This window comes from Callithrix jacchus, chromosome 7 (genome assembly GCF_049354715.1).
Source record: "Callithrix jacchus isolate 240 chromosome 7, calJac240_pri, whole genome shotgun sequence".
Lineage (NCBI taxonomy): Eukaryota > Metazoa > Chordata > Mammalia > Primates > Cebidae > Callithrix > Callithrix jacchus.
Window position 1 is genome coordinate 147,129,733 of NC_133508.1, and position 27,531 is coordinate 147,157,263.

At 59.7% G+C, this 27,531-nt stretch overlaps 1 protein-coding gene across 7 annotated transcripts; it reads left to right on the forward strand.

The window, feature by feature from the left end:
* Nucleotides 1-935: 935 nt before the first annotated feature.
* Nucleotides 936-27,379, forward strand: CELSR2 (cadherin EGF LAG seven-pass G-type receptor 2). 7 transcript variants are annotated; one of them, XM_035252374.3, is made up of 35 exons: nt 1,321-4,774; nt 10,262-10,909; nt 12,860-13,082; nt 13,333-13,448; nt 13,628-13,716; nt 14,105-14,262; nt 14,619-14,782; nt 14,978-15,103; nt 15,452-15,618; nt 15,899-16,186; nt 16,277-16,451; nt 16,684-16,825; nt 17,007-17,127; nt 17,538-17,721; nt 18,102-18,203; nt 19,225-19,319; nt 19,529-19,738; nt 20,242-20,425; nt 20,539-20,667; nt 20,769-20,949; nt 21,082-21,249; nt 21,351-21,477; nt 21,590-21,790; nt 22,094-22,268; nt 22,600-22,712; nt 22,883-22,962; nt 23,051-23,177; nt 23,264-23,386; nt 23,667-23,717; nt 23,934-24,061; nt 24,292-24,380; nt 24,485-24,679; nt 24,816-24,986; nt 25,068-25,320; nt 25,677-27,379. In XM_035252374.3, exons 1-35 carry the CDS (start codon nt 1,465-1,467, stop codon nt 25,702-25,704), a joined length of 8,841 nt encoding a protein of 2,946 aa, XP_035108265.1. In that variant the 5' UTR covers nt 1,321-1,464; the 3' UTR covers nt 25,705-27,379. The 7 variants fall into 7 exon arrangements, with proteins under 7 accessions (XP_009000077.1, XP_035108265.1, XP_035108266.1 ...); XM_035252375.3 differs by having other exon boundaries at nt 25,816-27,379; XM_035252376.3 differs by having other exon boundaries at nt 25,086-25,320.
* The last annotated feature ends 152 nt before the right edge of the window (nt 27,380-27,531 follow it).

Sequence of the window (27,531 nt, forward strand, 5' to 3'; positions counted from 1 at the left end):
ACTGCATGGTTCCTACCTGGCTCTCGTGGTCCAGTTTCATGTCTGGACCTCTCCGAGGACCCCTGGAATCCCGCACAGCCTCTCAAGTGAAGCTGCAGTGAAAAGGGTCAGGAGCCCGTGTACGTGAAGCCGTGCTGGAAGAAGTGGGTACCTGCTGGACATCGACAGGGAGACAGGAGGGGGTGAGAGGCTGCCTTTCTAGACAGGACCCCCGAGGGCAGTGCAAGCCCCTTGTCTAGGACCCAGGAAGCCTGTGTTAAAGCTAGGCTCCACCGCAGCCAGCCTCCAAATCTGGCTATAGTGTGTTTACACCTGGTGGCTTCCACTTGCTCTGACCCTTCTAGTTTACCTCCCTGGAAAAGCCCAAGTGGTGTCCAAGATGAGGCTGGGGTCATTCTTCCAGCAACTGGACCCCAAGGGGCATGCTGCATGCTGGTCAGACCACAGCCTCGCTTGGTGGAGGTGGGGGGTGGGGGCAAGGTAGGGAGGGGGCGGGCTCCGTAGCTCATGGTGGGTGCTTCTGGGGGATTTCGGAGGCTTTGTAGTGTTATTCAGAGCCCTTTTAGCTCAGTCTGACCCGGGACCTATGGGAGGGGACAGCAATTAGGGCCTTCATGATTGGCATGAAGTGGGAACTTGGCCTCTGAGAGCCCTTAAAATGTTTTGGAAACCTCTAGGCATACTTAGGGTACTGCCACCGTGACTATCATTGGCTGTGTGGCTTCCGATCGCTAATTCTCACCGGGCATCTGGCGGGCCCGGCTTGGGAGAATTGGGATGGAGGGTCCTGCTGGCGGGAATCCTGGCGCGTTGGCGCGGAGAAGTGCGCTGGGTGGGGCCCACCTCCTCAGGCGCGCCGGGCGTCGCCGCTTTAAGGCGGCAGCGGCGCGAGCAGGTCTATGGTAATGAGCCGCCGCCGCCGCCGCCGCCGCTCTGCAGAGCTCGCCCGCCCGCCGGGGAGGCGAGGGAGCGCGGGGCTGGGCCCGGGGCCGCGGCGACCGGCAGCAGCCGCGGCGGCGACGAGGGGCGCGAGCGGGCGGCGCGGGACTGTCGGGGACTGCCGGGGCCGGGTCGGGGTCGGGGCGCGCGGCTACGCGGGCGCAGGTGGGCGATCCCACCGGGGCGGAGGGGGCACCCCGGCTCCGGAACCCGGCAAGGCCAGGGGCGCCGCGGGGCCCGCGGGCGCAGGTGGTGAGTGCCCGGAGCGCAGGTGGAGGCGCGGCGGCTGCTCGTGGTGCTCAGGGTGACCCGGGAGAGGGTCCGGCTCCGGGGGCGGGGGGAGCCCGGGGGCGTCGGAGGGGGCAGCGCGGGCCCCTCCGAGCCATCCAGGCGCAGGCCCCGCGGGGCGCACGGGGGACCCCGGGGACTGGCGCCCAGGCCCGGGCATGAGGCCCGGCGGGGCCGGCAGGAGCCGGAGGAGGAGCCGCTGCCGCTGTTGACCCGGCCGGCCGGGAGCGGGGAGAGATGCGGAGCCCGGCCACCGGCGCCCCCCTCCCAACGCCGCCGCCGCCGCCGCTGCTGTTGCTGCTGCTGCTGCTACTGCCGCCACTATTGGGAGACCAAGTGGGGCCCTGTCGTTCCTTGGGGTCCAGGGGACGCGGCTCCTTGGGGGCCTGCGCCTCCACGGGCTGGCTCTGTCCAGGCTCAGCATCGAACCTCTGGCTCTACACCAGCCGCTGCAGGGATTCAGGCACTGAGCTGACTGGCCACCTGGTACCCCACCACGATGGCCTGAGGGTTTGGTGTCCAGAATCCGGGGCCCATATTCCCCTGCCACCAGCCCCTGAAGGCTGCCCCTGGAGCTGTCGCCTCCTGGGCATTGGAGGCCACCTTTCCCCACAAGGCAAGCTCACGCTACCCCAGGAGCACCCGTGCTTAAAGGCTCCACGGCTCAGATGCCAGTCCTGCAAGCTGGCACAGGCCCCCGGGCTTATGGCAGGGGAAGGGTCCCCAGAAGAGTCCATGGGTGGGCGTCGGAAAAGGAATGTAAATACAGCTCCCCAGTTCCAGCCCCCCAGCTACCAGGCCACAGTGCCAGAGAACCAGCCAGCAGGCACTCCTGTTGCATCCCTGCGGGCCATCGACCCAGATGAGGGTGAGGCAGGTCGACTTGAGTACACCATGGATGCCCTCTTTGATAGCCGCTCCAACCAGTTCTTCTCCCTGGACCCAATCACTGGTGCAGTAACCACAGCCGAGGAGCTGGATCGTGAGACCAAGAGCACCCACGTCTTCAGGGTCACGGCACAGGACCATGGCATGCCCCGACGAAGTGCCCTAGCCACACTCACCATCTTGGTTACTGACACCAATGATCATGACCCTGTGTTCGAACAGCAGGAGTATAAGGAGAGCCTCAGGGAGAATCTGGAGGTTGGCTACGAGGTGCTCACTGTCAGGGCCACAGATGGGGATGCCCCTCCCAATGCCAATATTCTGTACCGCCTGTTGGAGGGGCCTGGGGGAAGCCCCTCTGAAGTCTTTGAGATCGACCCTCGCTCTGGGGTGATCCGAACCCGTGGCCCTGTGGATCGGGAAGAGGTGGAATCTTACCAGTTGACAGTGGAGGCAAGTGACCAGGGTCGGGACCCAGGTCCTCGGAGTACCACAGCTGCTGTTTTCCTTTCTGTGGAGGATGACAATGACAATGCCCCCCAGTTTAGTGAGAAGCGCTATGTGGTCCAGGTGAGGGAGGATGTGACTCCCGGGGCCCCAGTACTCCGAGTCACAGCCTCAGATCGAGACAAGGGCAGCAACGCCCTGGTGCACTATAGCATCATGAGTGGCAACGCTCGGGGACAGTTTTATCTGGATGCCCAGACTGGAGCTCTGGATGTGGTGAGCCCTCTTGACTATGAGACGACCAAGGAGTACACCCTACGGGTGCGAGCACAGGATGGTGGCCGTCCCCCACTCTCTAATGTCTCTGGCTTGGTGACAGTGCAGGTCCTGGATATCAACGACAATGCCCCCATCTTTGTTAGCACCCCTTTCCAGGCTACTGTCCTGGAGAGCGTCCCCTTAGGCTACCTGGTTCTCCACGTCCAGGCTGTCGATGCTGATGCTGGTGACAATGCCCGCCTGGAATACCGCCTTGCTGGGGTGGGACACGACTTCCCTTTCACCATCAACAACGGCACAGGCTGGATCTCTGTGGCTGCTGAGCTGGACCGGGAGGAAGTTGATTTCTACAGCTTTGGGGTAGAAGCCCGAGACCATGGCACTCCAGCGCTCACTGCCTCGGCCAGTGTCAGTGTGACTGTCCTGGATGTCAATGACAATAATCCAACCTTTACCCAACCAGAGTACACGGTGCGGCTCAATGAGGATGCAGCTGTGGGCACCAGCGTGGTGACGGTGTCAGCTGTGGACCGTGATGCCCATAGTGTCATTACCTACCAGATCACCAGTGGCAATACCCGAAACCGCTTTTCCATCACCAGCCAAAGTGGTGGTGGGCTGGTATCCCTTGCCCTTCCACTGGACTACAAACTTGAGAGGCAGTATGTGTTGGCTGTTACTGCCTCCGATGGCACGAGGCAGGACACAGCACAGATTGTGGTGAATGTCACCGATGCCAACACCCATCGTCCCGTCTTTCAGAGCTCCCACTATACAGTGAATGTTAATGAGGACCGGCCGGCAGGCACCACAGTGGTGCTGATTAGCGCCACAGACGAGGACACAGGTGAGAATGCCCGCATCACCTACTTCATGGAGGACAGCATCCCCCAATTTCGCATTGACGCAGACACGGGGGCTGTCACAACCCAGGCTGAGCTGGACTACGAAGACCAAGTGTCTTACACCCTGGCCATTACCGCTCGGGACAACGGCATTCCCCAGAAGTCTGATACCACCTACCTGGAGATCCTGGTGAACGACGTGAATGACAATGCTCCTCAGTTCCTGCGTGACTCCTACCAGGGCAGTGTCTATGAGGATGTGCCACCCTTCACCAGCGTCCTGCAGATTTCAGCCACTGATCGTGATTCTGGCCTTAATGGCAGGGTTTTTTACACCTTCCAAGGAGGTGATGATGGAGATGGTGACTTTATTGTCGAGTCCACATCAGGCATCGTACGAACACTACGGAGGCTGGATCGGGAGAATGTGGCCCAGTATGTCTTGCGGGCATATGCAGTGGACAAGGGGATGCCCCCAGCCCGCACACCCATGGAAGTGACAGTCACTGTGTTGGATGTGAATGACAATCCCCCTGTCTTTGAGCAGGACGAGTTTGATGTGTTTGTCGAAGAGAACAGCCCCATTGGGCTAGCCGTGGCCCGGGTCACGGCCACTGACCCCGATGAAGGCACCAATGCCCAGATCATGTACCAGATTGTGGAGGGCAACATCCCTGAGGTCTTCCAGCTGGACATCTTCTCTGGAGAGCTGACAGCCCTGGTAGACTTAGACTACGAGGACCGGCCTGAGTACGTCCTAGTCATCCAGGCCACGTCGGCTCCTCTGGTGAGCCGGGCTACAGTCCACGTCCGCCTCCTTGACCGCAATGACAACCCGCCAGTGCTGGGCAACTTTGAGATCCTTTTCAACAACTATGTCACCAACCGCTCAAGCAGCTTCCCTGGGGGTGCCATTGGCCGAGTACCTGCCCATGATCCCGACATCTCAGATAGCCTGACTTACAGCTTTGAGCGGGGAAACGAGCTCAGCCTGGTCCTGCTCAATGCCTCCACGGGTGAGCTGAGGCTGAGCCGCGCACTGGACAACAACCGGCCTCTGGAGGCCATCATGAGCGTGCTGGTATCAGGTAAGGAAGGGCCCAGGTGGCGCTAGGGGCAGCTTGCGGGGAGGGTCTGGGCAGCCACTGGAGGTAAGGCTCGATCCAGGAAGCAGCTATGGACCCATGTCCCTGCCTGGTGCCTGGCAGAGAGAGGCAGGGGGCAAGAGCCAGCTTGGGAAGAAGCCCCAGGAATCCTGGCGGCTGGTGCAGGCCCCGCCTTCCGCCGGGGCTGGGCTGGGCTGCTTCGGTTGGCTGCCCCCACCGTCTACCAGCCTGTGACGCGGTCGGGGAAGTGTTGTGAGGCTGCCCCAGCTATGGCTGCCAAGATTTGTGAAAAAAGGCGCGTGGAAGCCTGGGGGGCCAGGAGAGCTGGGGGAAGGGTAGAGAGGACTGTGGCCCAAGAGAGGAGGTGAGGCCAGGGCCTCCTCATCCCTATCAAGATATCCCTGCAGTCTCATACAGCCTTTGGCAGAGCTGAGGGTCATGGGCGCACAGGGCTGCTGCCACCCAGGGGTCAGGACCCTGCAGTGCTCTTCTGGCCCCTTCCGACTCCTGGCTGAGCTGCAGAATCGGCTGACATGGACTTTGTCTAGCGCATTCTTTTCCCTCCAGGCAGAAGGAGCCTGGCCTAGCTCCCCCTTCAGAGCTCCCGCAGGAAGTGAGGCCACAGCTCATTGTCTGTCCAAACAGACCCCACTTTCAGAGTCCTTGGTTCGGGTCTGGCTTGGAGGAGGGGCTGCAATGAAGCCGGCGGGGGGCGGGCAGGCTGAGGCCTTCTGGGCCCCCTTACCACCCCACGGGCTGTTCTTAGGGTGCCAGGCCTTCCTTTCTTGCTGGCTGTGACCAGCCCAGGCTTCAGGAATGGGGTGTAGGGAGCAGGCCAGGCCAGGGGACTAATGGGCTTTGAGAGCAGAGACCCCAAGGCACCTGATCTGAGGAGAGAACAGAGTCCCAGGGCGTGGGAGCCTGGCGGAAACCCAGGCCGGGGCATTCCTGCTGCTTGTCCAAGCGCTCAGCCTACAGACTCCCTGGACAGCAGCGCTGGGGGAGGAGAGCTGGAGGGGGTTGGTGACAGTATTCTGTCTTTTTTTATCAGCTCTGGGGAGCCAGAGGTAGCAGCAGGGAGAGAACCACACCCAAGTTGCTGAGTGCCTCCCCTAAGCCTGGGAATGACTGAGACCCTCCTGAGGAGCTGCTGTTAGCTGCACCCCAGGGGTGGGTCAGGTCACGCCCCGTTTAGGCAGCCTTCAGACCCATCTGGGAAGGGAGAAAAAGAGGCTGACAGGCCCCTACTCCCACCCCAGGAAGTCTGGCCTGAAGGGGAGGGAGGGGCATGCAAGAGTCAGGGCGTGGCCTCACTCAGGGTCCCTGCTAGACAAATGCCTCCCTGCCCCACCCCTCAAGGTGGTCACAGGAACCAGGAAGCAGGAGCTTTTCAGGGGCTGTGGCTGAGGTTTTGAGGCTCCTGAGGCTTCAGTTTCCCCTCCAGGAGGAGGAATTTAGAGGCTGGAGCTCCTGTGTCCTGGGCACTCGAGACAGTGGGAACAAGGGCCTCTCCCTCTGGTTTCCACACCCAGCCTGCCCTTGTTGAGCGTGCTGAGGGGGGCAGAGAGACGCCCCCACCCAGCCTTCAGTCTCCGACCTGGGCAGAGCCCCAGACCTTGGTTCCGTAGTCTAGAGGAGAGGGCTGGGGCAACACCCAGGACGGCCCCTCCTGGCCCAGCAGTGTTGGCCCCGCCTTCTCCCCTCGGCCCTGACCCTTGGAGGCAGTCACCACGGCAACCCCAAAGTTCAGGGAGGCCGGGGTGAGGAGGTTTGATTCCCACTGCCCCTTTGTTTTCCTCCTCTTGTTCTTTGTCTCTTCTTTCTTTCCCGCCCCTGCCCATGCGGGGCCTGCAGCACTGCCTCTCTCCCGCGCCCTCTCCCTGCTCCTGTGGCTCTCCTGCTCTCCCACTCAGCCTTTGCTGGCTGTTCTCCTGGGACTTTGTCTCCTCCTATATGATCTCCATGTTTCTGGCTCCCCTCTCTTGTTCCCTGTGGCTCAGCCTGGGCTGGATGGCTCTCCTGGAGTCTCAAATCCCCTCACCTCCTTCTTCCTCTGCTCAGACACACAGTAGCTCCTGTCCATGGTCTGGGCAGCTCCCAGAATAGCAGAGCCCTCCTGGCCTCCAGCCTCTGCTGGCACATCTGCCAGGGGAAGAGAAGCTGGGAGGCTGACCAGGACCTGGTGCTTTTCCAGGTGTGCCTTGCTAAGTTTGGGGCACAGGTGGCATTTCCTGGGGTCAGAGGCCATCCCACCTCTTTCTTTTCTGTCCAGGAAGACAGCTCAGGCAGTGCACCCCGCCCCCCCATTCCCAGTCTGCCTTTGCACCTGAGGGGCGACCTGGGTCAAGGCAGGGGAGGGTGACATAGAAAACAGAGAGCAGTGGGTTGACTACTGGGGACAGGGGACAATAGCAGAGGGGGCAGGTGGCCACAGATGGTGGACCAGATGGGAAGCAACAGAGACATGCTGGTAGGGGGCCCAGGCAGAGCCTAAGACGATGGTGGTGGGGGCACAGGGAGGAGTGTTTGTTCCCAGGGCTGAGGGGTGGCAAAGTTTCTCCCTCTCTGTGGCCTTGGCTACCTCCTGTCCTCTCTTAATCAGTTATGGGCACTGTGTGTGGAGTCTCGGGCTGCTTTTTGCCTGGAGGAAATATCCCATCAAGGAATCCTTAGGCAGATGCACCAGGTACACAAGAGCCCTGTGCCAGCTGAGCACCTGAGTTTGGTGAAGTCTGAAACAGAAAGGAAAGTAGAGCCTCATGCCATAAATCTGGGCAGGCTTCCTGGAGCAGGTGAGATCAGGGCAAGTTAGAAGAGTTGGAGGACTGTGGGCTGGTGTCTGAGTGGGAAGGAACAGCCTGTGCAGCAGCTTTGAGATGAGAGCGGGAGGAACAGTAGTGGGTGATGACAAGCAGGCTTGCTGGTGAGAGCTACTGAGAACAAGCAAGTGAAGCGGCTGGAGGGTAGGTGGGCAGTGGGCCAGGGACACGGCTGAGATGGGGGTCTGCCTTCAGCCTTCCCGGCTTCAACTGAGCCACCGCTATTACAGTTCGCCACCGCAAGTAGGTACAACACAGACGAGGAATCTGTTCCCATGTCCCTACTCCCACCCCACCCCAGAAACATGGGTTCCTTCCCCATTACTGCGAGGGTAAGCATTCACTTTTTATATCTAGCTGGGCTCCACCTGTTTTGTTTTTGAGATGGAGTCTCTCTCTGTCACCCAGGCTGGAGTACAATGGGGTGATCTTGGCTCACTGCAACCTCCACCTCCCAGGTTCAAGCAATTCTTCTGCCTCAGACTCCTGAGTAGCTGGGATTACAGGTGCCTATCACCACGCCCGGCTAATTGTTGTATTTTTAGTAGAAAATAAAAATACATGGGGTTTCACCATGTTGGTCAGGCTGGTCTCGAACTCCTGATCTCATGATCTGCCCACCGCAGCCTCCCAAAGTGCTGGGATTATAGGCATGAGCCACCATGCCCTGCCTCCTGCTATGTTTTAAAGGCCATTTTTTCTTTTTTTGTCTTTTTTTTTGAGACGGAGTTTCACTGTTGTTACCCAGACTGGAGTGCAATGGCTTGATCTCGGCTCACCGCAACCTCCGCCTTCTGGGTTCAAGCAATTCTCCTGCCTCAGCCTCCCCAGTAACTGGGACTACAGGCGCGCACCACCATGCCCAGCTAATTTTTGTATTTTTAGTAGAGACGGGGTTTCACCTCGTTGACCAGGATGGTCTCGATCTCTTGACCTCGTGATCCACCCGCCTCGGCCTCCCAAAGTGCTGGGATTATAGGCATGAGCCACCGCGCCCGGCCAGACCATTTTCTCTTTATGAAGACTGAATAGATTGTCGTCCACATCTTGATGTTTACTGAACACCTACTATGTGTAAGGCATTGTAATAAATGAAAATATGGATATGCTGGTAGCTCATACCTGTAATCCTAGAGCTCTCGAAGGCTGAGATAGGGGATAACTTAAGGCCAGGAATTTGAGACCAGCCCGCACAACAAAGCAAGACCTCATCTCTACACACAAACAAAAGTTAGCTGGGCGTAGTTGTGAGCACCCGTGGTTTCAGCTATTTGGGAGGCTGAGCCCAGGAGTTGGGAGGCCACAGTGAGCTATGATCATGCCACTGCACTCCAGCATAGGCGACAGAGTGAGAACCTATCAAAAAAAAAAAAAAAAAAAAAAGACTAGGCCAGGCATGGTGGCTCATGCCTGTAATCCAAGCACTTTGGAGGCCAAGGTGGGCGGATCACCTGACGTTGGGAGTTCAAGACCAGCCTGACCAACATAGTGAAACCTCTCTTTAAAAAAAAAAAAAAAAATTAAAAATTAAAAAAAAAAAGGATTATCTCCCTTATGGCCCTGCAAAGCCATTTCCTCCTCCAGGACCTCAGCTTTCATTTTTGAGTTAAATAAAAATTCATTCCCATGTGTATCTGCATTCAGGTGTGTATGGTGTTTCTGGGCTTAGGGTGTGTGGGTGGAGTGAGATACCAGCAAGTGTGTGTTAGTACTTAGCTGTTTATAAGTGAGTGTGTTGCCTGGAGGTATGGCAGGCATTTGGGTGTAATGAGCTAGCCAAGTGGGCGAGGAGTAGCTAGAGGCCCTAGGGCCAGAGAAGAGACTGGCCCAGTGGGGCTCTGGGGTCTCAGAGTGGAGAGCTGCCCAGGCCCTTCTATCTCTGACCCCTGGTCCTCCACCCCCACTCACCCTGTCGCCAGCATGGGGCAGTGGGTGATGTTGTTACTGGTTAACATGGCTCAGCTGTATTTCCTGGGGTGGGGCTCCCCAGGCTACCCACAGCAGCCCAGGGAGTTGGGCGGGAATGCTTTGTGCTGGGCGTTGCCATGGGGATAGCAAGTCTGTGCCCAGGCAGCCATAGGGCTCAGTGGGAGGGGGACAAAGTGGCCCACTGACCCAGTTTACCCCCCCACTCTCTGCTGCAGTGGGGGAGTGGGGAACACAGCCGTGGTTGTGATTACTGTGGTGTTGAGGTGTAGAAGCTGAGGGGGCAGGGGGATGATTTTCATGTGTCTCAGGATGCTCTGGACCCTGTAGAAAAGTATGAAAAAGACACCATAGGGTTCCTGCGTGAGGCAATGCAGACGCTGGTGGAAGGGAGTAGGAGCGTGGCTTGGGCAGGGAAAGGTGCACGAACATTAAGACGTGTGCCCTGCATCCACCACAGAAGGTTTTGGGAAAGGATGCAAAGAGAACTTTTGCAAAGTTTACCCCCTGATCCCTGAAGAAGTGACCGGCCCACAAGTGACATACCTGGCTCAGCACCCTTATGCCAGTTGGAGAGGAGAGCCTTTTCTGGAGGGTGATGCAGAAATATGCAGGCTGAATTTCAGCCCGGGCTCCTGTGCAGGGCCTTCCCCACACACCTGCACAGGTCTGTGACTTAGCCCCCCATCCCAGGCTGAGTCCTGACTTGTGTCTCTCTCCACAGATGGCGTGCACAGCGTGACGGCCCAGTGCGCCCTGCGTGTGACCATCATCACGGATGAGATGCTCACCCACAGCATCACGCTGCGCCTGGAGGACATGTCACCCGAGCGCTTCCTGTCACCACTGCTGGGTCTCTTCATCCAGGCGGTGGCCGCCACGCTGGCCACACCACCAGACCACGTGGTGGTCTTCAACGTGCAGCGGGACACCGACGCCCCCGGCGGACACATCCTCAACGTGAGCCTGTCGGTGGGCCAGCCGCCAGGGCCCGGGGGCGGGCCGCCCTTCCTACCCTCCGAGGACCTGCAGGAGCGCCTGTACCTCAACCGCAGCCTGCTGACGGCCATCTCGGCGCAGCGCGTGCTGCCCTTCGACGACAACATCTGCCTGCGCGAGCCCTGCGAGAACTACATGCGCTGCGTGTCGGTGCTGCGCTTCGACTCCTCGGCGCCCTTCATCGCCTCCTCCTCCGTGCTCTTCCGGCCCATCCACCCTGTCGGGGGGCTGCGGTGCCGCTGCCCACCCGGCTTCACGGGTGACTACTGCGAGACCGAGGTGGACCTCTGCTACTCGAGGCCCTGTGGCCCCCACGGGCGCTGCCGCAGCCGCGAGGGCGGCTACACCTGCCTCTGTCGTGATGGCTACACGGGTAAGCCAAGGGAGAGGACCCATGTGGCAGCCCCGGAAGGCGACTCATTCCCTTCCCCAGTGAGGTACAGTGACGCTAGGCGATCATAAATCCCACCCACTCCCTGACAGCAGCCTACTGAGGAAGGCAGTGCAAGGAGTGCTTCTCCCTGCTGTGCACAGGACGCACAGCCAGTGTCACTGCGGGCAGAGCTGTGTCCAGAGCCAGTCGGCCTGGCTTCCGGTCTCAGCTTTGCCACTATTAGTAGCTGTGTGACCTTGAACAAGTTACTTAACCTCTCTGGCCCTAAGTAATTTGAAATGGAGGTAATGAATGTACTTAGGTCATAAGTTAGTTGTGAGGATTAATGCAATTAATTTGATACTTGGAAAGAGCTGGTGAGTGGAAGGTGTTGGCTTTGATTTAAGGGAACACCGAGATTAGGTGATTTGCTCCTGGTCTCATGTCACAGCTGGTTTCCAGGTGAGGCTGGGGCTAGAACCCAGCCTCCCCACCACTAAGCCAGTCCCCTTTCTGAGCTGCAGCAAATACTTTCCCCAGGCATTAAGGGGAAGACTTAGAAGGGCTGAGGGAACTGGAGGGGGTTGGGTTCTGAGTTGGGGTGCTCCAGAAGATCACTACATCTGGGTGGGCCTGGGCAGAATGGCTCCACCTCTGCCCAGGTACAGGTAAAAGAGGGTCCTGGCTAGATGGCTTCCCTGTTGGCCTGTCAGCTGAAGTCTTTACACATTCTCCTCCCTGGGATGCTCACTGCCTCTGCTCTGTGCTCCTGACCCCACCCTTCAGGCTCCTGCTTCTTCTCAGGACACTCCTTGCTCCTCTTCCCTGTGGGCCCTTCCTTCCTAGATGCCAAGGCCCTGCTCCCTGTCCTCCAGGGCCATGCCCACTGGCTCTGCCATCGGCCATAGGCAGGCCCCACTCCCTTCCCTGCTGCATCTTCCTGCCCAGAACTTGCCAGACTTGACTTCTCTCTGCCGCTGCTAGGAGTAGGGGGAAGGGGAGGGGCGGGCCTGGGGGAGGGGAGAGGAGTCTTTGTCCAAGAGGATGGTGGGGTGGTTGGGGGGGTTTAGAGTAGGCGAACAACAGTTTCCATGGAAACAAGGGCCAGTCACTAGGCACAGGAGCTGAGAACCTATCTCTAGAATCTGGAAATGGGGAGGGAGAGAAAGGGGTGGTTCCCATCTGATGTTGGAGTTTTCAGCTCCACTGTTGAATCCTTGTCTGCTCCCAGGGCTCAGTTTCCCACTCTCAGCATCTCCCAAGTGCAGGCATTCAGTCTGGACCCCAGGGCTCAAGGTGGGAGTCCTCTGTCCCATTCCTGGGGACTCCCCAGCTTCGCTTTCTTACTCCCCCATAACCCAGACAAATCTAAGTGGAAGCCTGGTCCCATCCCCAGGGAGGAAAACTGATCTCAGTGCAGAAGAGGGACAAAAGCACCAGTGGGAGGGAGGGAGGGAGGAAGGAGGGCGGAGAGAGGGAGGAGGGAGAGAGGAAAGAGGGAGGAGGGTGGCTCCCAGCCCTCTTGCCATCCTGCAGGCTTGGCTCATGCATTTACCTTCTTGGGGGCCAGGACACCCCAGTCATGCTTGGTGGCCGTGACACCAAAGGCTCCCAGGATGCTGGCCTTACAACCAGAGGTCCCAGCAGGCCTGTACTTATGAAGCTCAAATAGATGTAGGGAAGGGGCTGGGAACTCTGAGGAACTTGCAGGGGAGCCGTGTGTGGAGCTGTGGTGGGAGTGGCTCAGTGAGCCAAACAGGGTGCCCAGGAAGGGCTGGGAACTGTAGGTCCCAGAGAAGATGGCACCAAGAGGAAGTGGGGATGCCTGGGAATTTTGGGGAGTATGACAAGGGTCATGGGAGGCCATGGGAGCTATCACTGGGTTCAGGGGTATCAGCTCCCCTCCTGTCCTCAGGTCCTTGGTACTCACCTGCCTTTCCTCTATTTCAGGTGAGCACTGTGAGGTGAGTGCTCGCTCAGGCCGTTGCACCCCGGGTGTCTGCAAGAATGGGGGCACCTGTGTCAATCTGCTGGTGGGCGGTTTCAAGTGCGATTGCCCATCTGGAGACTTCGAGAAGCCCTACTGCCAGGTGACCACGCGCAGCTTCCCCGCCCGCTCCTTCATCACATTTCGTGGTCTGCGCCAGCGTTTTCACTTCACCCTGGCCCTCTCGTGAGTGGCTGGGAGCTGGGGGTGGGGATCAGGCCTGGTGGGCGTCTGAGGAGCCTCCTGTTCTGTGAGTGAAGTGAGAAGTCAGGCAGCGAAAGAGCGTGGAGCAGGCTGCTGGCAGAGCCAGGTCTGCTCTTGGAGTTGCCTGTGGTTCTGCCCACAGATCTCCTTACCCCGTGCTGGTTAGGTGGCTGGGGTGCTGGCATCCAGGTGGGTGCCCCATTCCCTGCCCCCATCCCCGACTCCTGTTCAGGTTTGCCACAAAAGAGCGTGACGGGTTGCTGTTGTACAATGGGCGTTTCAATGAGAAGCATGACTTTGTGGCCCTCGAGGTGATCCAGGAGCAAGTCCAGCTCACCTTCTCTGCAGGTGATTACAGTTGTCCCCCAGCCGTGCCCATCTTCCAAAGGCCCCAAGTCTCCCAGCTCTTGACCCCAAGCCACATACTCTCTCAGCCAAAGCTGGGCCCAGCCTCAGCCATTGGCACCACCAATGCCACCATTCCCAGTGCTCATCTGGCGTCCCAACTCACCCAGTCCTTTCCCCAGGGGAGTCAACCACCACCGTGTCCCCATTCATACCTGGAGGAGTCAGTGATGGCCAGTGGCACACGGTGCAGCTGAAATACTACAATAAGGTAGGTGCGGAGGGCACAGAGGGTGGGGGTTTCTATTCTTGACTCAGGTGCTTACCCAGCCCTGAGTGGCACCACCTCTAGGCTTGGGTGGGCTGGTCAAGGCATTTCTGGCTGAGAGGAAGGGAGTGCCTGGGAAGGTGCCACCTTGCTGGGCATTCCCACCCCAGCTCCTCAGGGAGCTCCATGCTCCCTGTTCTACTAGGCAGGTGCAGACTCAGACGCCGATGAACATAGTTATATGCATAAACCATGTGAACACACGTGTGTATATTCGTCTGTGTGCATGTGTCTGGGTGTGTGGGTGCACAGAGGTGCCCAGTGTGTGCTGGCCATGGACCTAGTGGGCCCCCTGCCCAGCCTCTCACTTCTCTGTTCTTTTTGTCCACAGCCACTGTTGGGTCAGACAGGGCTCCCACAGGGCCCATCTGAGCAGAAGGTGGCGGTGGTGACCGTGGATGGCTGTGACACAGGGGTGGCCCTGCGCTTTGGATCTGTGCTGGGCAACTACTCCTGTGCTGCCCAGGGCACCCAGGGTGGCAGCAAGAAGTGAGCAGGGGAAAGGGCCAGGGCTGGAGTGAAGCGAGAGCAGGGCCAGGCAGGGAGGGAAGGTGAAGAGGCTGGGCTTTTGGGGGCTCCCTCCCTTTACCTCCCTTAGCCCCTGTTCAGCCCTGGGGATGGGGGTCGAGATGGAGGAATCAGAGCTAGACCCTGTGGGGCAGTCTGGGGAGGGGCGGGGTGTTCAAGAGCAGCTCCAGGCGGGGTGACCCCTTTCCTGAGCGCTGCTCTGCAGGGCCCCTTGGACACAGGCTAGGTCCTTCCTGTCTCCAGCCTGGCAACAGGGCGAGTGGAGGACCAGAAGCTCCCAGCCCTCCCTTTTGCTGCCACTGTCTTTGCTCCCCCAGGTCTCTGGATCTGACGGGTCCTCTGCTGCTAGGTGGGGTGCCTGACCTGCCCGAGAGCTTCCCAGTCCGAATGCGGCACTTCGTGGGCTGCATGCGGAACCTGCAGGTGGACAGCCGGCACATAGATATGGCTGACTTCATTGCCAACAATGGCACTGTGCCTGGTATGGGGGCCCAGGGTGGAGCCAGGCTGGGATCCTAGTGCAGCGAGGAGGGGCTGTGCCTGGTGTGAGGATGCTGGAATGGAGGGTCTCAGAGGCCTCTCTAGCCACTGCCACAGCCTTCCTCTTGAGAACCCCACAGGCTTCCTCTTGAGGTTCCCAGTTCAGGACCACTGAGCCACCTTCTTTCCATTCCAGGCTGCCCTGCCAAGAAGAACGTGTGTGACAGCAACACTTGCCACAATGGGGGCACCTGTGTGAACCAGTGGGATTCGTTCAGCTGCGAGTGCCCCCTGGGCTTTGGGGGCAAGAGCTGCGCTCAGGGTAGGAGGGGCGGCTGTCAGAGGCTGAGGCCTGGGTGCCATCAACAGTCTGGGAGCTGGCAGGGTGGGGGCAGGCACTGGGCAGGGCTCTGCTGAGCCGGGCTGTGGGTGGAAAAGCGTGTCTGGGCACAGCCCTGAGAGGGCAGCAATGGAGACAAAGGGGCCAGTCAGAGGCAGGCCTGGGCACAGCGTGGGGCAGGCCCAGGGCAGGTACGCACTCTGGAGGCGGGGCTGATGAGGGGAGTGGGTGCTGCCTCCGTGTGCAGTCACCACCACTAAGCATCACACCCCCAGGGCCCTCCGTGGCTCCGCCCATCACAGGCTGCCTTTTTCTGCCCCCCCCCCCCAGAAATGGCCAATCCACAGCACTTCCTGGGCAGCAGCCTGGTGGCCTGGCATGGCCTCTCGCTGCCCATCTCCCAGCCCTGGCACCTCAGCCTCATGTTCCGCACACGCCAGGCCGATGGTGTCCTGCTGCAGGCCGTCACCAGGGGGCGCAGCACCATCACCCTACAGGTGATGCAGGGAGGGGCGGGCCGGCCCTGGTCTGGCTATAGGGCTCTGGTAGCCTCTGGGGGCTGGACAGAAATGGCTGGGCAGGTCCTGGGCAGGGGTGGGGGCATTCATTGGGTCACTGCTGCCACCTATTGGGCCTGAGGGAAATAAATACTCTTTCCTCTTAATGGCCTCAGCCAGGCCCCAGGATGGGTTTGGTGGTCCAGAAAGGGGAACTGTGGGCTGGAAAAGAGTGATTACGGCCGTCTGCTGACCCTGCTTTCTTTCCCCCTGGTGTCAGCTGTGGGAGGGCCATGTGGTGCTGAGCGTGGAGGGCACAGGGCTCCAGGCCTCCTCTCTCCGACTGGAGCCAGGCCGGGCCAATGATGGTGACTGGCACCATGCACAGCTGACACTGGGAGCCAGTGGGGGACCTGGCCATGCCATTCTGTCCTTCGACTATGGGCAGCAGAGAGCAGAGGGCAACCTGGGCCCCCGGCTGCATGGGCTGCATCTGAGCAACATAACAGTGGGTGGAGTACCTGGGCCAGCCAGCGGTGTGGCCCGTGGCTTTCGGGGCTGTTTGCAGGTGAGTGTCCTGCCCTCCCCTCCCCTCCCCACTCCCCCATCACTTGCAGCCCCACTCCACTGAGGGCAACGCTGCTTCTGTCCCTCCGAGGGTGTGCGGGTGAGCGACACACCGGAGGGGGTTAACAGCCTGGACCCCAGCCGTGGAGAGAGCGTCAACGTGGAGCAAGGCTGCAGCCTCCCTGACCCCTGCGACTCAAACCCGTGTCCTGCCAACAGCTATTGCAGCAACGACTGGGACAGCTTCTCCTGCAGCTGTGATCCAGGTGTGCTAAGGTTCCGAGGCAGTGGGTAGGTTATCAGGTGCCTGGGGCCACGTGCTGGCTGCTGTGTGACCCAGGGCATCACATCACCCCTCTGAGCCCTAGTCACCTACACAACAAAGCCATAGCCAGCCAATAGGATGCTCAGAGTGGGAAGAAACAGATGAAGGTGGGTGTGATGGAAGGTGGTGCCAGGGGAGTGGAGAATGAGCCTCTCTGGTCCTTCTGGTGCCAGGTTACTATGGTGACAACTGTACTAATGTGTGTGACCTGAACCCCTGTGAGCACCAGTCCGTGTGTACCCGCAAGCCCAGTGCCCCCCATGGCTATACCTGCGAGTGTCCCCCAAATTACCTTGGGCCATACTGTGAGACCAGGTAAGTGGACCAGGGCATGGGGCAGCAGGTCACAGTGTCTGCTCCTCCTCTCTGGTGTATCCCTCAGAGCCCTGAAAGCCTGGCTGACCAGCAGCCAGGGTCAGAAGGGCCGTGCGGGGCTCACCTAGGTTAGGTGGGAGTGGCAGGGGGAGCTCATGCCTGCCCGGGTCCCTCTCTGTAGGATTGACCAGCCTTGTCCCCGTGGCTGGTGGGGACATCCCACGTGTGGCCCATGCAACTGTGACGTCAGCAAAGGCTTTGACCCAGATTGCAACAAGACCAGCGGCGAGTGCCACTGCAAGGTGACAGCCCCAAGCAAGCCTCCACTGAGGCCACGTGGGCCTCTGTCCACATCTCCGGGCCCCTCAAGGGGTGGCTATAGAGATGGGTCTGCTTGCCGAGCTGAGCACCATGTGCCTTTGCTCTCAAGTGCAGGGTCGTTGGCTGCTTACCTTCATGTGTCAGAGGCACAGGGGACCCTGGGCCGATGTGTAACCCGTGAGCTCTGGGCCTGGTATGGTGGTGGTTTGCAGCCTGTTCTGATTGTGTGACATCTTGCCAATGGGCTCAACTCCAAAGCACTGCATGTGTTAATTATTTTGAATACGACTCCTGAGGGGACCTGAGGTTGGGACCCTCTCCAGAGGGGCCACAACTGGGCATCCTGGGACGAGAACATGGCCAGTGACGCCTTTCCTCCCTCCTTTCTCAGGATAACCACTACCGGCCCCCGGGCAGCCCTACCTGCCTCTTGTGTGACTGCTACCCCACAGGCTCTTTGTCCCGAGTCTGTGACCCTGAGGACGGCCAGTGTCCATGCAAGCCAGGCGTCATCGGGCGTCAGTGTGACCGCTGTGACAACCCTTTTGCTGAGGTCACCACCAATGGCTGTGAAGGTGGGGCTCCCAGGATGGGTGGGCAGCCCTCCTCACAGTGTGCCAGGCACCTGCACCCCAGGGAAGCCAAGAAGGGGCTGGTTTCAGACCGGAGGAGGCCGAGGGAGGCCTGGGGTGCCGGGGCAGGACCGCAGAAGGAGAGCTGCTCCTGGGTGACCATATGGTCTTCCCCACAGTGAATTACAGCAGCTGCCCATGGGCGGAGGGAAGGCTGGGGAGCCTGGGCAGGACTGCAGAGGGAGAGCTGCTCCTGGGTGACCGTGTGCTCTTCTCTGCAGTGAATTACGGCAGCTGCCCATGGGCGGAGGGAGGGCTGGGGAGCCTGGGCGGGACTGCAGAGGGAGAGCTGCTCCTGGGTGACTGTGTGCTCTTCTCTGCAGTGAATTACGACAGCTGCCCACGGGCAATTGAGGCTGGGATCTGGTGGCCCCGTACCCGCTTCGGGCTGCCTGCTGCTGCTCCCTGCCCCAAAGGCTCCTTTGGTAGGTGTTGGAGGCCCCAATGTGATATTGAGGACATGGCCCCTGCCAGTAGTGGGATGAGGGCAGGAAGCTCCTGGCTGAAGATCCGGGGACCCCACTTTCTGGCTTCCAGGTCCTGGGATTTCATTTCCCATCTTCCTTGGTTCAAGGTCCCCTCCCCAATGTTGCCCAGGCATGCCTACATCTTGGACTTTTTTTAAATTTTCAGACAAAGTCTCACACTGTCACTCAGGCTGGTGTGCAGTGGCACAATCTTGGCTCACTGCAACCTCTGCCTCCTGGGTTCAAGCAATTCTCATGCCTCAGCCTTCTGAGTAGCTAGGATTACAGGCACCCACCACCACACCCAGCATTTTTTTTTTTTTTTTTTTTTTTTGTATTTTTAATAGAAACGGTTTCACTATGTTGGCCAGGCTGGTCCCAAACTCCTGACCTCGTGATCAACCCGCCTCAGCCTCCCAGAGTGCTAGGATTACAGGTGTGAGCCACTGCGCCTGGCCATATCTTGGACTCTTAACAAAAATGCTGAAAAACCTGCACTGTGCTCAGCATAGGGCTGTACTAGCGATTCAGAGATGAATCCTGCAGGGTTCCTGTCGTCTGCTCACCACCGAGTCCTGGAGTTACGCCACCACAAAGGCAGTCTGGGGAGTAGAAGGTGTTGGCCGCTGATCCAGGAGACCCAGCCCAGGATGGGGCCGGCACTGGTCCTGGACTGGCGATGAGCAGGTTCATAGGCAGGACATGGCTTAGAGCACAAAGTGGTGGCTGGAGACAGGCAGTGATGGGAGCTCAAGGAGGTCGTATGCCCTGTTCTCCCAGAGCCCTTGTGTGGACCAATCTTGCAGAGGTTTTTGGCCCTGGTATTCTATATACCTGTCTTCCTGTTTCACCAGGACCCTTGTTTGCTTGTCATTGTCCCTGGCCCATGAGGTGCTGGCCTCCAGCAGCACCTCGCAGCCATTCTCAGGGGCTTCCTGTGTGTCTCCCTGAGGCAGCCCTCTTGGCTTCCTTCCCCCAGGGACTGCTGTGCGCCACTGTGACGAGCACAGGGGGTGGCTTCCCCCAAACCTCTTCAACTGCACGTCCGTCACCTTCTCAGAGCTGAAGGGCTTTGTAAGTGAATCCCCTCATTGCCATCTTTTCCCTCTCCTTTGTCCTGAGTCTCCCTTGCCCCCACTCCCATCTTTGAGAAAGGAGATTGCGGAATTACAGCCCCTGTATTCCTAGGCTCCCAGCTAGAGAGGCCATCTTTCCCCTCTCCTGAGGTTCTTTTGCTCCAGAGTTCTGCCCTCACTCCTGCCCCTCCGCTCCCTCCCATCTAGGCTGAGCGGCTGCAGCGGAATGAGTCAGGCTTGGATTCAGGGCGCTCCCAGTGGCTGGCCCTGCTCCTGCGCAATGCCACACAGCACACTGCTGGCTACTTCGGCAGCGACGTCAAGGTGGCCTACCAGCTGGCCACACGGCTGCTGGCCCACGAGAGCACCCAGCGAGGCTTCGGGCTGTCCGCCACGCAGGATGTGCACTTCACTGAGGTGGGGCTTAGAGGATGCAGGGCTGGCTGGTTAGATGGGGTCATGGTAAGCAAGCCTGCTCCTGGCAACCTGGGGGCCAAAGGGGGCCCTCCCACCCACCTATGGGGAGCTCGCTGTTGGCAAGAGTTCTCCATGAAATCCTGTGAGCCCTGGCCCGGCCCTCTTCCCCACTCTTCTCATTATAAGGTGTGTGTGTCTGACCCAGAGCAGAGGTCAGTCTGTGGTACCACAGGCTGGGAGGAAGCAGTATCTCAGGACATCTGTGTGGGTCCAGGCACAGGGCTGGGAAGCTCTTACATAGAGAATGGGAAGGAGGGCTTAGGGGCAGAGCATCCGGTGACCTGAGTGGGCAGTGCGATCCCGGAGCGTTTCTGGGGAGGCAAGGAGCGCGGAGCGAGGGACCTGGTGGAGAGTGGGGACCGGCCCAGGCACAGGCCAGGGCTCCCTGGTGGGATGTCAGGTGTGGGCTGTGAGCACACCCACTGTGACCTTGCCCACCCCAGAATCTGCTGCGGGTGGGCAGCGCCCTCCTGGACGCAGCCAACAAGCGGCACTGGGAGCTGATCCAGCAGACGGAGGGGGGCACCGCCTGGCTGCTCCAGCACTATGAGGCGTACGCCAGTGCCCTGGCCCAGAACATGCGGCACACCTACCTAAGCCCCTTCACCATCGTCACACCCAACATTGGTGAGGCTGGTACCTGGGTTGGGGAGGTGTGTGGAGGGAGTCCCCCCCAAAGGCGGCCATGCTGGGGGCCTGCCTGCTTCCCAGGTCCAATCTGTGACCATCCCCTTCCCTAGTCATCTCTGTAGTGCGCTTGGACAAGGGGAACTTTGCTGGAGCCAAGCTGCCCCGCTACGAGGCGCTGCGTGGGGAGCGACCCCCAGACCTTGAGACAACAGTCATTCTGCCTGAGTCTGTCTTCAGAGGTCAGTGGTGACCACGGATTGAGTTGGGAACTGGATCCTGGTGTCTGTGGAGACTCCACCGAGGACAGGGCCCAGCTAAGTGTGACAGTGTCCCCTCCCAGAGACGCCCCCCGTGGTCAGGCCCGCAGGCCCCGGAGAGGCCCAGGAGTCAGAGGAGCTGGCACGGCGGCAGCGACGGCACCCGGAGCTGAGCCAGGGTGAGGCTGTGGCCAGCGTCATCATCTACCGCACTCTGGCTGGGCTACTGCCCCATAACTATGACCCCGACAAGCGCAGCCTGAGGTCAGCGACCAGGGGACAGGGGTGGGTTGGGGTGTGGGTTGGGCGGTGAGGGCTGAGGCAGGAGGGGGTCAGGGGTGTCTCCCCAGTCATGTGACTGCTGTGGTGACTGTGCACTGGTCTGCCCCACATCAGGGTCCCCAAACGCCCCATCATCAACACGCCCGTGGTGAGCATCAGCGTCCATGATGATGAGGAGCTTCTGCCCCGGGCCCTGGACAAGCCCGTCACGGTGCAGTTCCGCCTGCTGGAGACAGAGGAGAGGACCAAACCCATCTGTGTCTTCTGGAACCATTCGATCCTGTGAGCCTGTGCTGCCCTCAGCCCCAAGGCCTTGGGCCAAAAGCCCAGGCCCCTGGATGCCCCACCCTCCTTATCCCCCTGACCCTGCCTTCCTCACACAGGGTCAGTGGCACAGGTGGCTGGTCCGCCAGAGGCTGTGAAGTCGTCTTCCGAAATGAGAGCCATGTCAGCTGCCAGTGCAACCACATGACGAGCTTTGCCGTGCTCATGGACGTGTCCCGGCGGGAGGTCGGGCCCACAGGGGCAGCTGCAGAGCTGTGGGTGGGCACCCAAGGCGCGGGGCTGGGTGCTCAGGCCCTGTCCTTCCTAATTCCCTGGCCCCCTGCCACCCACTCTGCAGAATGGGGAGATCCTGCCACTGAAGACACTGACATATGTGGCTCTAGGTATCACCTTGGCCGCCCTTCTGCTCACCTTCTTCTTCCTCACTCTCCTGCGTGTCCTACGCTCTAACCAACACGGCATCCGGCGGAACCTGACAGCTGCCCTGGGCCTGGCACAGCTGGTCTTCCTCTTGGGAATCAACCAGGCTGACCTCCCTGTAAGACGCTCCTACTGCCCAGAGACTGTCCCCACCTTGTCAGGTGCCCTTTCCCGCCCCCACTGGCAATCCCTGCTTCTGCACCATGAGCTCTGATAAGGTGCCTAGTGCAGTGCCTGGCCCAGGGTTTCCTCTTCTCCAGCTCCCCAGGGATCCCCCAGCATCCTATAGGCACCTGCCTTTGGCCCAGGCTTCCCCCAAAGCAGTTCCCAATACCCAGGCCCTCCTCCCTGCCTGACACAAAGCAGAGCTCATGCTCTGGGTGGGCCCTGGTCACTGACCCGGCCTGGCCTGGACCCTCAGTTTGCCTGCACAGTCATCGCCATCCTGCTGCACTTCCTGTACCTCTGCACCTTTTCCTGGGCTCTGCTGGAGGCCTTGCACCTGTACCGGGCACTCACTGAGGTGCGCGACGTCAACGCCGGCCCCATGCGCTTCTACTACATGCTGGGCTGGGGTGTGCCCGCCTTCATCACAGGTACCCCCACCTATTCCCGGCCTTGGGGTCCCACATCCCTAGGCCCCAGGTCCACCTTCGTGTCATGTTCTCCCCACCCACATACAGGCCATGAGGCCCCAACCACATGCCTCAGGCCAGCTTATTCACAGGTGTCCCTCTAGTTTAACCCAGACTCTGAGGCCGCCACCCAGGGGTCGCTCCCCTATCCTAGAGAGGATGGCAGGGGCTGATAGTGGGTGGAACCCTTTTCCAGGCTTCATGCCCGGCCCTGTGAGCCCGCCTGCCGGCAGCCCTACTTCCCAGGCCCCTCACCACCCCTCCCCTGCTGCCATCTGTTTCCATGCTCCAGGGCTGGCCGTGGGCCTGGACCCCGAGGGCTATGGGAACCCTGACTTCTGCTGGCTCTCCATCTATGACACGCTCATCTGGAGCTTTGCTGGCCCAGTGGCCTTTGCCGTCTCGGTGAGTGCTAGCAGGTGGGTTGGGTGTCACCCGCGGCCTTTGTTGTCCTGCTACTGAGGCCGTGTGTCCTCAAGACTCCCTTTAGGAACAGCTGAGGCCATGGGGCCCTGTGGGCTGGGTAGAAGCCGTCTGTCCCCACTGAGGACCCCACACCCTCTGGTCTTGCCTAGATGAGTGTCTTCCTGTACATCTTGGCAGCCCGGGCCTCCTGTGCTGCCCAGCGGCAGGGCTTTGAGAAGAAAGGTCCTGTGTGAGTATAGGGTTGGGGTGCCTGGGCTATGGGTGGGCACCAGCATGAGAGCCCTCATGGCCGGACTCATGGCCTGTCCCTCACCCAGCTCGGGCCTGCAGCCCTCTTTTGCCGTCCTCCTGCTGCTGAGTGCCGCGTGGCTGCTGGCACTGCTCTCTGTCAACAGCGACAGCCTCCTCTTCCACTACCTCTTTGCTGCCTGCAATTGCATCCAGGTACCTGGCCCAGCCTGTGGAGAGGGGAGGTACCTGGGCTGTGGGTAGCGGAATAGGCACAGATGTTGCTGCCTCTTGATTGCCAGGGCCCCTTCATCTTCCTCTCCTACGTGGTGCTCAGCAAGGAGGTCCGGAAGGCACTGAAGCTTGCCTGCAGCCGCAAGCCCAGCCCTGACCCTGCTCTGACCACCAAGTCCACCCTGACCTCGGTGAGGGGGCCAGGGGTCCTAGGCGGGTGGCGAAGGGAGGAGGAGGTAGGAGGACCCTTGAGCCTGCACTTTTGGCCTGGCTCGTCTTTCCCTTTTCTCCACCACTTTCTGAAAGGTGGAAGGGGAGGTGAAATGATTTGTTTGGCCTAGGGAGGAGATGCTGGAAAGGGTGTGTAGGATTTTGACTTGAGGGAGATGGGGCTGAGACAGATAATCAGGTAATGAGTACCTTGCCCCTAAGAATCTCTCATGAACGTTAGTAAATTTTCTGTCTTCCAAGATGCTCTCAGGAGACAGTTTCTGGTCCCATCTTTTACAGAGCCATTATAGAGTGAGTCCGGGGTCCCTGGGGGTGTGCAGGGGTGGCACAGCTGTATTAGAACTATGACCACTGCCAGGCTTCAATATGGGGGCAGCAGAGAAGTGGGCCCCCCTCTTTCAGCCCTGAGCATGGAACTTAGGGCAAGCTCCCTCCACCCTCCTACTTCCCGGCCTGGGGTCCCCCATTCCACTCCCCCACTTACTGACCTCTCTCTTCCCTGCCTAGTCCTACAACTGCCCTAGCCCCTATGCAGATGGGCGGCTGTACCAGCCCTATGGAGACTCGGCCGGCTCTCTGCACAGCGCCAGCCGCTCAGGCAAGAGTCAGCCCAGCTACATCCCCTTCTTGCTGAGGTAAATCCCGGGAGATGGGAGGGTGGAGGAGGGGAGGAGGGACCCATGCATGCTGGACCCAGGCCAGCCAGCCATTGAGAGTTGCGGTGCACACACCGTGGTTGACATGGGGGCCAGCTTGGAAGCTGTAAGGGACCCAAAGCAGGAACCAGGATTCCAGGGGAGAGGAGAGACTGGGACCCTGGGCAAGGGGCCAGGCTGACCCCTGCAGCATTGTCTTGTCTTCCCAGGGAGGAGTCCACACTGAACCCTGGCCAAGGGCCCCCTGGCCTGGGGGATCCAGGCAGCCTGTTCCTGGAAGGTCAAGACCAGCAGCACGGTGAGGACCGAAAGCTCTGGCTGCCCAGTAGGGCAGTTGGCTGGCTTTTACTGAAGGTGGGTGGAGGTGGCTGGACTGGCTGTGATCTCTCCCCGTCCTCCTAGATCCTGACACGGACTCCGATAGTGACCTGTCCTTAGAAGATGACCAGAGTGGCTCTTATGCCTCTACCCACTCATCAGACAGTGAGGAAGAAGAAGAGGAGGAGGAAGAGGAGGCCACCTTCCCTGGAGAGCAGGGCTGGGATAGCCTGCTGGGACCGGGAGCCGAGAGATTGCCTCTGCACAGTACTCCCAAGGGTGGGCCAGCACGGGGCTGTGGCTTTTGGGGCCAGTGGGAGGAAGTGGGCCTGAGGTTCTTTTGAAGCAAGATTGTGGTGGTGGCCTCCTGGCTGTCTCCCCTCTGTGGGCCTCATCTACTTCCTTTCCCCACCAGATGGGGGCCCAGGGGCTGGAAAGGCCCCCTGGCCAGGAGACTTTGGGACCACAGCAAAGGAGAGTAGCGGCAACGGAGCCCCTGAGGAGCGGCTGCGGGAGAATGGAGATGCCCTGTCTCGAGAGGGGTCCCTAGGCCCCCTTCCAGGCTCTTCTGCCCAGCCTCACAAAGGTGAGTGGGGCACCCCCAGCTGCCACGCTCCCCCCATCAGCAGCCTCACTCCTCACATTCCCCTGTGGCTGCACCTCACAGCCCTGCCCCGGCCCGCAGGCATCCTTAAGAAGAAGTGTCTGCCCACCATCAGCGAGAAGAGCAGCCTCCTTCGGCTCCCCCTGGAGCAGTGCACAGGGTCTTCCCGGGGCTCCTCTGCCAGTGAGGGCAGCCGGGGTGGCCCCCCTCCCCGCCCACCACCCCGGCAGAGCCTCCAGGAGCAGCTGAACGGGGTCATGCCCATCGCCATGAGCATCAAGGCAGGCACGGTGGATGAGGACTCGTCAGGCTCCGAGTGAGTGTGGCCGGGTGGGTGGGATGCGGTGCAGCCCTACCAAGGCCCCTGCTGGGCCCAGAGCTGCCTCCGGGCCTCACCAGGCAACTCTGGTTGGCATTCAGAGGACAAATGGGCAGAGCTGGCCCAGCTCCGTTACTATGCTCCCTTACTATGCTGTCCCCACAAACCATGGTGCCTTGTGGGGCAGGCCACCCCTCATGCCCTACGGGGCTCAGCCTAGGGCGAGTGCGGGAGGATGGGGAGCTGGGGATGCTTTCCTGTTTCCTTCGCCTGGTGAAAGCTTTCACTCTCTCCTCTGTTCCAACTAACCCTCTGTCTGCCTTTTCTGCCACTTTCCTTTCCTGCCTCTCCAGATTTCTCTTCTTTAACTTCCTGCATTAACCCTGGGCCGTGGTTCCTCCGCCCGAGGCTCCCTTCCCTTCCCCAGCCGCACTCATGCCCTGCTCCTGTCTTGTGCTTTATCCTGCCCCGCTCCCCATCGCCTGCCCGCAGCAGCGACGAAACGTCCATCTGAGGAGCCTGGGCCTTGCCGGGAGGGGTACCCACCCCACCTAAGGCCATCTAGTGCCAACTCCCCCCCCCCCACCATTTCCCTCACTGCACTTTGGACCCCTGGGGCCAACATCTCCAAGACAAAGTTTTTCAGAAAAGAGGAAAAAAAGAATTTTAAAAAGGATCTCCACTCTTCATGACTTCAGGGATTCATTTTTTTTATACGCTGGAATTTGACTCCCCTTTCCCTTCCCAAAGAGGATAGGACCTCCCAGGATGCTTCCCAGCCTCTCCTCAGTTTCCCATCTGCTGTGCCTCTGGGAGGAGAGGGACTCTTGGGGGGCCTGCCCCTCATTCGCCATCACCAAAAGGAAAGGACAAAGCCACACGCACGCAGGGTGTCACACCCTTCGGGCTGCACCTGGGCAGGCCTCAGAGTGGTGAGGGGCCAGGGCAAAGGGCATGCCTTGCCCTGCCTGTGCCGCCTCTCCCAGGAACTGGAAAAGCCCTGTCCGGCGAGGGGGCAGAAGGACTCAGCGCCCCCGGACCCCCAAATGCTGCATGAACACATTTTGAGGGGAGTCTGTGCCCCCAGGCGGGGGTCAGGCCACCCCAGCCCCTCTCCTTTTCCTGGACTCTGGCCGTGCGCGGCAGCCCAGGTGTTTGCTCAGTTGCTGACCCAAAAGTGCTTCATTTCTCCTGCCCGCCCCGCACCTGGGGCAGGCCAGTCATGTGTTAAGTTGCGCTTCTTTGCTGTGGTGTGGGTGGGGGCGGGAGGAAGAGTGAACACCTCGCTGGTTCCGCCGCCCTGAGGGTGCTAACACACAGGTTTCAAGTCTGGGTTCTGGTGTCCACTCACCCACCCCTGTCCCCCAAAATCAGACAAACACTACTTTGTCTGACCTGCTGTGGCCTCTGAGACATGTTCTATTTTTAACCCCTTCTTGGAATTGGCTCTCTTCTTCAAAGGACCAAGTCCTGTTCTCTTTCTCCCCAACTCCACCCCAGCTCCCTGTGAAGAGAGAGTTAATATATTTGTTTTATTTATTTTCTTTTTGTGTTGGGATGGGTTCGTGTCCAGTCCCGGGGGTCTGATGTGGCCGTCACAGGCTGGGTGTTCCCAGCAGCCCTTCCCCTTGCCCCAGGCCGTCATCTCCCCACCTCTCCTCCCCTCTCCTCAGTTTTGCTGACTGCTTTTCATCTGAGTCACCATTACTCCAAGCATGTATTGCAGACTTATCACTGACTTTCCTTCTGGAGCAGGTCGCTAGAAAGAGGCTGTGGGCAGGAAAGAGAGCCTCCTGTTTCTCACTTGTGAGGCCGGGCTCTGGCTTTTCTGCCTTGGATTCTCCCCCTGCCCTCTCCCTTCAGCAATTCCTGCAAAGGGTTAAAAATTTAACTGGTTTTTACTACTGATGACTTGACTTAAAGAAATACAAAGATGCTGGATGCTAACTTGATACTAACCATCCGACTGTACAGTTTGGTTGTTGCTGTAAATATGGTAGCGTTTTGTTGTTTTTTCATGCCCCATACTACTGAATAAACTAGTTCTGTGCGGGTACAGCACTGTCACTGTCTGCTTCTGTGTGGCACCCTCTCCTCCCACAGGGAGGAAGGTCTGGTCTCTGGAAGGCAAAAGAGCTGGCAGGGCCCAGAAGGCCCCACCAGGTCAGGGGGACTCAGACACCACTGGCTGATAAGCCTGTCCCTTGA